Source organism: Cebus imitator, unplaced genomic scaffold (assembly GCF_001604975.1).
Source record: "Cebus imitator isolate Cc_AM_T3 unplaced genomic scaffold, Cebus_imitator-1.0 Scaffold763, whole genome shotgun sequence".
In the NCBI taxonomy this organism is placed as follows: Eukaryota; Metazoa; Chordata; class Mammalia; order Primates; family Cebidae; genus Cebus; species Cebus imitator.
Window position 1 is genome coordinate 580,100 of NW_016108078.1, and position 8,906 is coordinate 589,005.

At 38.4% G+C, this 8,906-nt stretch overlaps 1 protein-coding gene across 5 annotated transcripts in view; it reads right to left on the minus strand.

Moving 5' to 3' along the window:
- The window catches only part of WNK3 (WNK lysine deficient protein kinase 3), a 176,025-nt gene that overhangs the window by 125,502 nt on the left and 41,617 nt on the right, over window positions 1-8,906 (minus strand). For all 5 annotated transcript variants that reach the window (XM_037735263.1, XM_017519653.2, XM_017519655.2 and 2 more), the window contains exons 3-5: window positions 4,756-4,928; window positions 2,710-2,930; window positions 1,260-1,417 (exon numbers count right to left, since the gene is read on the minus strand). In XM_037735263.1, the coding sequence (XP_037591191.1) occupies window positions 1,260-1,417; window positions 2,710-2,930; window positions 4,756-4,928 (552 nt within the window). The remainder of the gene's footprint in view (window positions 1-1,259; window positions 1,418-2,709; window positions 2,931-4,755; window positions 4,929-8,906) is intronic.

Consider the following 8,906-nt stretch of genomic DNA (forward strand, 5'->3'; position numbering starts at 1 on the left):
AATACTATGCAGCCATAAAAAACGATATGTTCGTGTCCTTTGTAGGGACATGGATGAACCTGGAAACCATCATTCTCAGCAAACTGACACAGGAACAGAGAATCAAGCACTGCATGTTCTCACTCATAGGCAGGTGTTGAATAATGAGAACACATGGACACAGAGGGGAGCATCACACACTGAGGTCTGTTGGTGGGGACTAGGGGAGGGACAGTGGGGAGTAGAGAGTTGGGGAGGGATAACATAGGGAGAAAAGCCAGATATAGGTGATGGGGATGGAGGCAGCAAACCACATTGCCATGTATGTACCCATGTAACAATCCTGCATGTTCTTTACATGTACCTCAGAACCTAAAATGCAATAAATATATATATATATATATAATATATATATTGTAAATTTCAAAGTAACTTAGTAAATTTCAAATGTCTTGCCACACAAAATAATAAGCGAGGTGATAGATATGTTAATTAGCCTGATGTAACCATTCCACATTGTATTTGTGTGTGTATCTCAAAACATCACATGGTACCCCTTTTATGTGTACAATAACAATTAGTCAATTAAAAATAAGATTAATTTTAAAAGGATTTTAAAAACCAGTACCTACTACTGTTAAGCTACCTGAAACAATCTTTCACGGCCTGTCTTGAGCTGCCCAACTGGTTATGAAGTACTCCTCCTTTGAACAAGCATAATACTTTGCCTTTACCTTCCTTATGCCCCTTACTATAGTCTCATCCTCTTATTTTATAGTCATTTGTGAACTTATACCATATTAGAAATGTAAGCTCTTTGAGGGTAGCAAACACTTCTTGCTCATCTTTGCATTCCTTACAATTTCTAACACAAAAATTTACTCATGGCAGGGACTCAAATACTGTATCTACTGAATTATATTTTGAATGCTCTTTCATAAAAAGGCTTTTAGACCTAGAAGAAACCATGTAGTCAGTCTCTATTATTCAGCTTTGGAAAATTAGACCCATCTAATAGATAACTAAAAATTCCTTACAAATAAATATATATAGATGATATAGCTACACATTTTCCCAAAGATATTAATACAAAGCACTTTATATGACTCTAATGAAGTATAGTCATACAGTATAAATCTAAGGCTTGTTGCATTACAAGTGTTAAATTTAATACTCTTACCCAAAGCTAAACCAAAATTAGTTTTCACTAAGTCAAACTTAACTAATTTCAACATGAAATGTGGTAACTGATAAAGTAAAAGGAAAAAAGTTATACCTACACTAGTTACTTTACGGTATATTTGAGCTGCATTCTGACACTCAGAATAAGGATACTCTGACGTGGCCATTTCCAGCATACACATTCCAAAAGCATAAACATCTACGGATTCATCATAGTGTTCTTCATACATCTCTGGGGCCATAAATTCAGGAGTTCCTACAAAATAACACCACAACCACGTTTTTATCAAAGAGAAAAATGTATCCACCAAGATCATATCCCCTTTCCCATAAGGATTATCTGCATTAATTTCTATTACCCCAAAGCAAATTTTTTTTTTTTGAGACTTGGTCTGTTGCCCAGGCTGGAGAACAGTGGCACGATCTTGGCTCACTGCAACCTCTACCTCCCATGTTGAAGCAATTCTCCTGCCTCAGCCTCCCCAGCTGCTGGGATTACAAGCGCCTGCCAGCATGCCTGGCTAATTTTTGTATTTTTAGTAGAGACGGGGTTTCACCATGTTGGCCAGGCTGGTCTTGAACTCTTGACCTCGTGATTTGTCCACCTTGGCTTCCCAAAGTGCTGGGATTACAGGCATGAGCCACTGCACTCGGCCACAAATTTTTAAGAATACAATTTGTTGGCCAGGTGCAGTGGCTCATGCCTGTAATCCCAGCACTTTGGGAGGCTGAGGCGGGCCGATCATGAGGTCAAGGGATTGAGACCATCCTGGCCAACATGGTGAAACCCTACTAAAATACAAAAATTAGCTGGGTGTGGTGGCACGTGCCTGTAGTCCCAGTTACTCGGGAAGCTGAGGCAGGAGAATTGCTTGAACCCAGGAGGCGGAGGTTGCAGTGAGCCAAGATCACACCACTGCACTCCAGCCTTGTGCCTGGTGACAGACCAAGACTCTGTCTCAAATAAATAAATAAATAAATAAATGAAAGAATACAATTTGTTGAATATTTGCTATATCTACATAAAGCACTGAAGTAATTTTTAAAATTTTCCATACTGATAATACATATAATTTGTAATACTCAAGATTAGGTAATGATAAATAATATGTTTTTATTTCCATCCTTTTTACTTTTTTCTGAACTTAGTAAACTGTCTTCCTTTTGTCTTCAGAACCTTTCAATAATCCTAAATATAAATATAACCCCACAAAAAATACATTAGGATGTCTCCGAAATAAGCCAATACATAATAGGTATTTCAAAGCAAATTCAGTCTAAGCCCGGTGTTGGCAAACTTTTCTGTTAACGGCCCGACAGTAAATTGTTTAGGCTTTGCAGTCTGTATGGTCTCTGTCACACAACTACCCAACTCTGTCACTTGTAGGTGCAAAAGCAGTCCTAATAAAATTCTAATAAAATGTGATTTACAAAAACAGGCAGTGAGCCACATTCGTCCTATTAGCCATAGCTGGCTGATCCCTGTTCTCGACCTATACAATTGAAAAATCTCTTTATCCAACCAGTAAACTATAAAACATTAATTACCAATGACACTCTTAGCAAATGATGTGCGCATTAAGGTGGCTAATCCTAGATCACCAATCTTCACAGATCCAGTGGGTCCCGTGATGAAAATATTGTCACACTTCAGATCCCGGTGAATAATAGGAGGAGTCCTGGTGTGCAAGAACTGCAACCCCTTTAAAATTTGCCTGCACCAGCTCCTTAAGACCTTTGGTTTCATGACTTTAAATCGTTTCAAGTACCTATACAAAGAAACAAAAGACCATGTATAAACAAACATGTCCAGCTTATTATATGAATACTATTAAGGTAAATTACATAAGCAAACAACTTATGCACTATGATTCCCATCACTGAGTTGTTTTCTATTGTCTGTTATGGCAAAAATTTTTTAAACCTAAGACCTCATTCTTAGATAAGACATCCTACCAAGCCGTAGCTTTTTTTTTTTTTTTTTTTGAGACAAAGTCTCACTCTGTCTCCCAGGCTGGAGTGCAGTGGTGCAATCTCAGCTCACTGCAGCCTCTGCCTCCCAGGTTCACGTGATTCTCATGCCTTAGCCTCCCAAGTAACTGGGACTATGGGGGCGCACCACCATGCCCAGCTAATTTTTGTATTTTAGTATAGACAGGGTTTTATCATGTGGGCCAGGCTAGTCTTGAACTCCTGACCTCAGATGATCCGCCTGCCTCGGCCTCCCAAAGTGCTAGAATTACAGGCATCAGCCACCTCCCCTAGCTAGGTGTAGCATTTTTAACTCAAAATAAGAATCATTCCAGAGTGGCCTTTTGTAGAATGACAGCACAATTTTTTTAAAAAGTCCTTCTCTACTACCTAGTAACTGCTTATATAAAGTCACGAGAAGGTTAAACTACGTAAAATTTTAGTATACACAGAAATGCTAGGAAACAAAAAGTTTATATGATATTGAATATTTACAAGTGATTAAACCACATTTAATATTTACAAGTCATTATTCACCAAATGAATAATTTCGATTAGAAATAAGACTATTATTATTTGATAGTCTATAATACTATAGTATTAGACTATATAATACCACATGTTATACTATATATTATAATACTATAAGAATATACTATAATACTATATTAGAATATCATATATTGCTCACTAGATATTTGAACTTGACCAAGCCCTCCATATTATCTTCTATGAAATATTATCTTCTATGAAATAAAATTATGGCTGGGCATTGTTCCTTATTCCTATAACCCTAGCACTTTGGGAGGCCAAGGTAGGTAGATTGCTTTAGTCCAGGAGTTCGAGACCAGCCTGGGCAACATGGTGAAACCCCATCCCTCAAAAAATATTTTAAAAAATTAGCCAGGCATGTTGGTGCATGTTTGTGGTCCCAGCTACTCAGGAGGCTGAGGTGGGAGGGCCACTTGAGCCCAGCGAGGTCAAAGCTGCAGTTAGCCATGATCATACCACTGGACCACTCCAGTCTGGGTAACAGAGTGAGATCCTGTCCCAAAAAATAATAAAATAAAATAAAATTATATTCTCTATAATGATTTCTAATTCTAAAATTCTGTAATATCCCACAAATACTGATTTCTCAGCGCTGTATTTTTTAAACAAACTTCATTAACATCTGAATTTTTTTACCCTAACTTCAAACAGTCACTAGATTCAGAATCTACAAATTCTTTTTTTTTTTTTGAGACAGGATCTGGCTTTGTCAACCAGGCTGGAATACAGTGGCACGATCATGGCTCACTGCAACCTCCACCTCCCAGGCTCAAGCCATCCTCCAACCTCAGCCTCCTGAGTAGCCGGGACTACAGGTGTGTGCCACCACATCTGGCTAATTTTTGTATTTTTTTGGTAGAGACAAGGTTTCACCATGTTGCCCAGGCTAGTTTTGAACTACTGGGCTTCAGAGATCCACCCTCCTCAGCCTTCCAAAGTGCTGGGATTACAGGCCACTGCACTAGCCAGATTCTACAAATTCTTTGAGTAGTTTTATTTTATAAAAATTGTTACTACTCCTGGAAATTATTTCCAAATAAAACTCCATTGACACTATTAGGGTCAACTTACGTCTTTAAGGTTCCAGATGTCATTAGTTCAGTCACTAATACGATACATTTCTTTCCTTTTAATATAGATTCCCAGGAATCATAAAATCGAACTATATTGGGGTGCTGGAGACCCTTCAACATCTCTGCTTCTTCCTTGAATCTCTGCTGCTCAGCTTTGGTTAACTTTCGATCCTGAAAAGGAATAACAAGTTCCAAAATAAAGTCATGAAAATTCTCATGCACATTTCTAACACTACTCAAATGAATGCCTTATTGAATTTATGCACGTACGTGTATATTTATTTATTTTTGCCTGCCAATGCTTATCTCAAGACTTATATCATCACAGATATCCTTTATTAGTTGCTTCGACTCATCCAACGTGGCAATGCAGCAATTGTTACATGTACATTATAATACAATTGTTATAAATATATTACAAACCCACCTGGGTAATAAATCAGTATCTTGAAAAACAGCCTCTCAAAATGAATTGAGAAAAAGCAATAAAACAGATAGGAAAGTTTCCCTAAGAAATCCCTAAGTTTCCATATCTAAAACATCTGTAATGTCAGAACAGGAAGGATAAAATTGTTAGACATCTAGACATTTAATCTAGCTAAATTTCTGAATTGCCAAAATAAAACTGCTCTAGGTTTCCAGACAGAAATATCAGGTTATGATCCAGTGAAAGACATTCCAATAGGCATTGGGCCTCTCATCTGCTACATTAACTACTAGAAGTCAAAGGAGCAATTTTTCAGAATTCTGAGGGAGAACTATGACCTTAAAATTCTGATCCCAGACAAGCTATCAATCAAGTTTAAAAGGGAAAAAATTCTACATTTCTCGACAACAGGGAAACAAACAGTACACCACCCCATACACCATTTCCGACCATATTCCTCAAAGAACTTCAGTAAAAACGTGGCCAAATAAAGTTAGAAAAGGAAGGTATGGGCCGGGAGCAGTGGCTCATACCTGTAATCCCCAGCACTTTGGGAGGCCGAGGTGGGAGAAGCACTTGAGCCCAGTTGAAGACCAGCCTGGCCAACATAGTGAGACCCTTGTCTCTACAAAAAAATTAAAAAATAATAGCTGGGTGTGGTGGTGCATGTTTGTAGTCCCAACTATTCAAGAGGGTGAAGGGAGAGGATCGCTTGAGCCTGGTAGGCGGAGGTTGCATTGAACCGAGATCATGCCACTGCACTCCAACCTTGGTGACAGAGTGAGACCCTGTCTCAAAAATATTACATTAAAAAAATAAAACGTTGAAAACATTTTGTTATCAAAGTTGTACATGATATTATCTTCTGATTTCTTTTATTCTCTTTCATAGCATGGCTATATTTCATTTCTCATTCCCCCCCTACTTTTTTTTTGTAGACGGAGTCTTGCTCTGTCGCTCAGGCTGGAATGCAGTGGTATGATCTCAGCTTACCGCAACCTCCACTTCCCAGGGTAGCGATTCTCTTGCCTCAGCCTCCTGAGTAGCTAGGTGCCCACCACCACGCCTGGCTAATTTTTGTGTTTTTAGTAGAGATGGAGTTTCACCATGTTGACTAGGCTGGTCTTGAACTCTTGGCCTCAAGTGATCCACCTGCCTTGGCCTCCCAAAGTGCTGGGATTACAGATGTGAGCTACCACACCCGGCCTTCTCATTCCTTTCCTTGTGTATTTCTGCCATATTTTCTTCATCAGGTTCATTAATCATTTTTCAGAAAGTCCAAAATAATAAAATCTATTTATCCTATTTTTATGTTTATAAATTTTACATTAATTTCAGATTTTATGAATTCCCTCTTCCTTTCTTTTGCTGTTATTTTCCTAATTTCTCAACATGAGTACTAAATTCCTTTAGTTATTGTTCATTAATAATGAAGATATTTTAGGCTATAAATTTTATAACGGGTACAACTTTTATAATGATCTACAGGTTTTTGTTGTAATGTCTTCTCTTTTTCATTGCTTTCTAGTTTATCATTTCAGTTGTGATTTTCTCTGATTCAAAATTTACCTAGGAGTGTGATTTCTGCTCTCTAATTAGTTAAGAATCTTTTGGTTATTTATTTCATTATTTATTTCCAATCTTATTCAGTAATGCAAGTACAAACTCTCTCTTCTTAAGGAATTTTTGGGCCACATATAACAATGTATATTTCCTGTTTGAAGGATATAAAGTTCTGTACATCCATCAAATAAAGTTTGTGGATTATGGATTATATTATTAAACTCCTCTGTATTTACTTACTTTCTGTATACTAGATCTCTCCTATTCTGAAAGAAATGCCCTTGAAATTTCCCACTACAAATACATGTTTGTCTTTTTTGAAAATGCTGTTAGAGGTAATTAAGCCAAAATATTTTTGGAGTCTACAGGTTTTTTAATATATCTTCTTAAACTATGAAGTATATAATTTCATAATATCCTGTCTAATGTTTTAACCTTGCTTTCCTCCTTTTTTGATGTACCTTAACATTGCCACTTTTGGGCCAGGTGTGGTGGCTCATGCCTGTAATCCCAGCACTTTGGGAGGCCAAGGTGGGCATATCACCTGAGGTCAGGAGTTCAAGACCAGCCTAGCCAACATGGTGAAACCCTGTCTCTACTAAAAACACACAAAAAATTAGCCAGGTGTGGTGGCATGTGCCTGTAATCCCAGCTACTTGGGAGGCTAAAGCATGAGAATCGCTTGAGCCTGAGAGGCAGAGGTTGCAGTGAGCCAAGACCATGCCACTGCACTCCAGCCTGGGTGACAGAGTGAGACTGTCTCAAAAGAAAACAAAAAAACAAAAATCACTGCCACCCTTGCTTTCTCTTTGCTTGTTTATATCTTTACCTTTTCTTTATCACTGCTTTAAGTATGATTTTAGTAAACAACACATGTGAGTTTTGTCTTTTAACTGCAACTGACAGTCTGAGTTTCTTAATAAGCAAATACAACATGTCCACATTGGGTATAGCAAATAATATACTCAATTTTACTCCTTCAATCTTATTTTATGTTCCTTATTTTACTAGTTGTTTTCTATTATTAACTAAGAGATGTAGCCAGCCAGGCACAGTGGCTCATGCCTGTAATCCTAACACTTTGGGAGGTCAAGGTGGGTGCACTGCTTAGGCTCAGGAGTTTAAGACCAGCCTGAGCAACATGACGAAGCCCTGTCTCTATAAAAAATACAAAAATTAGCCAGGCATAGTGGTGTGTGCCTGCAGTCCCAGCTACTTAAAGGGCCGAGGCAGGAGGATTGCTTGAACCTGGGAGGTCGAGACTGCAGTGAGCCATGTTTGCACCACTGCACTCTAGCCTGGGTGACAAAGTGGAGACCTGTCTCAAAAAATGAAGAGGTATCTATTTTTCCTTTTTTACTAGTGGTTAGCCTCCTTTTCCAGACACACAAGATCAAACATATTTATCTGTTATGAGAAAGTAAGTAACTCATCTACTTGTTCTCCCTACTTCATCTAGCCCCCACTCACCAAAAATAAATAAATAATCTAAAATACTAATACTTTCCCCCCTTTCTATCATACCACATAGACAAAACATGTAGAAGACTTAATCGTTGGTCAGGCACCATGGCTTACACCTGTAATCTCAGTACTTTGGGAGGCCAAGGCAGGTGAATCGATCAAGCTCAGGAGTTTGAGATCGGCCTAGGCAACATGGCAAAACCTTGTCTCTATTAAAAATAAAAAAAAAAATAGCTGAGCATGGTGGCACGTCCCAGCAGCTGTAGTCCTAGCTACTTGGGAGGCTGAGGTGGGATGATCACTTGAGCCTGAAAGGTGGAGGGTGCGGTGAGCCAAGATCCCACTACTGCACTCCAGCCAGGGCAACAGAGCGAGACCCTGTCTCAAAAAAATTTAAAAAAAAGACTTAATCACCCCTACTCACTCCACTCCCATATAATTACCCCTCCCCCTCAAACATTTCTATTCTAGCTGTAGAGTCTTTACTTAGCACTTTAATCAAATATTCCATTCATTCAATATCAACATGTTAGTTAGATAGATCTAGCTTAATCTTTTTAACTATTACATAGTTTTCTGCACTATGGTCCATGAATATCTTTTTCACCCTGGGAGACGATACCTTAGCTGATTAGAGATTCTTGGATGGTGTAGCCTCTTCCCCTTAATGGTCTACCGTCTTCCAGCTTCTAGCA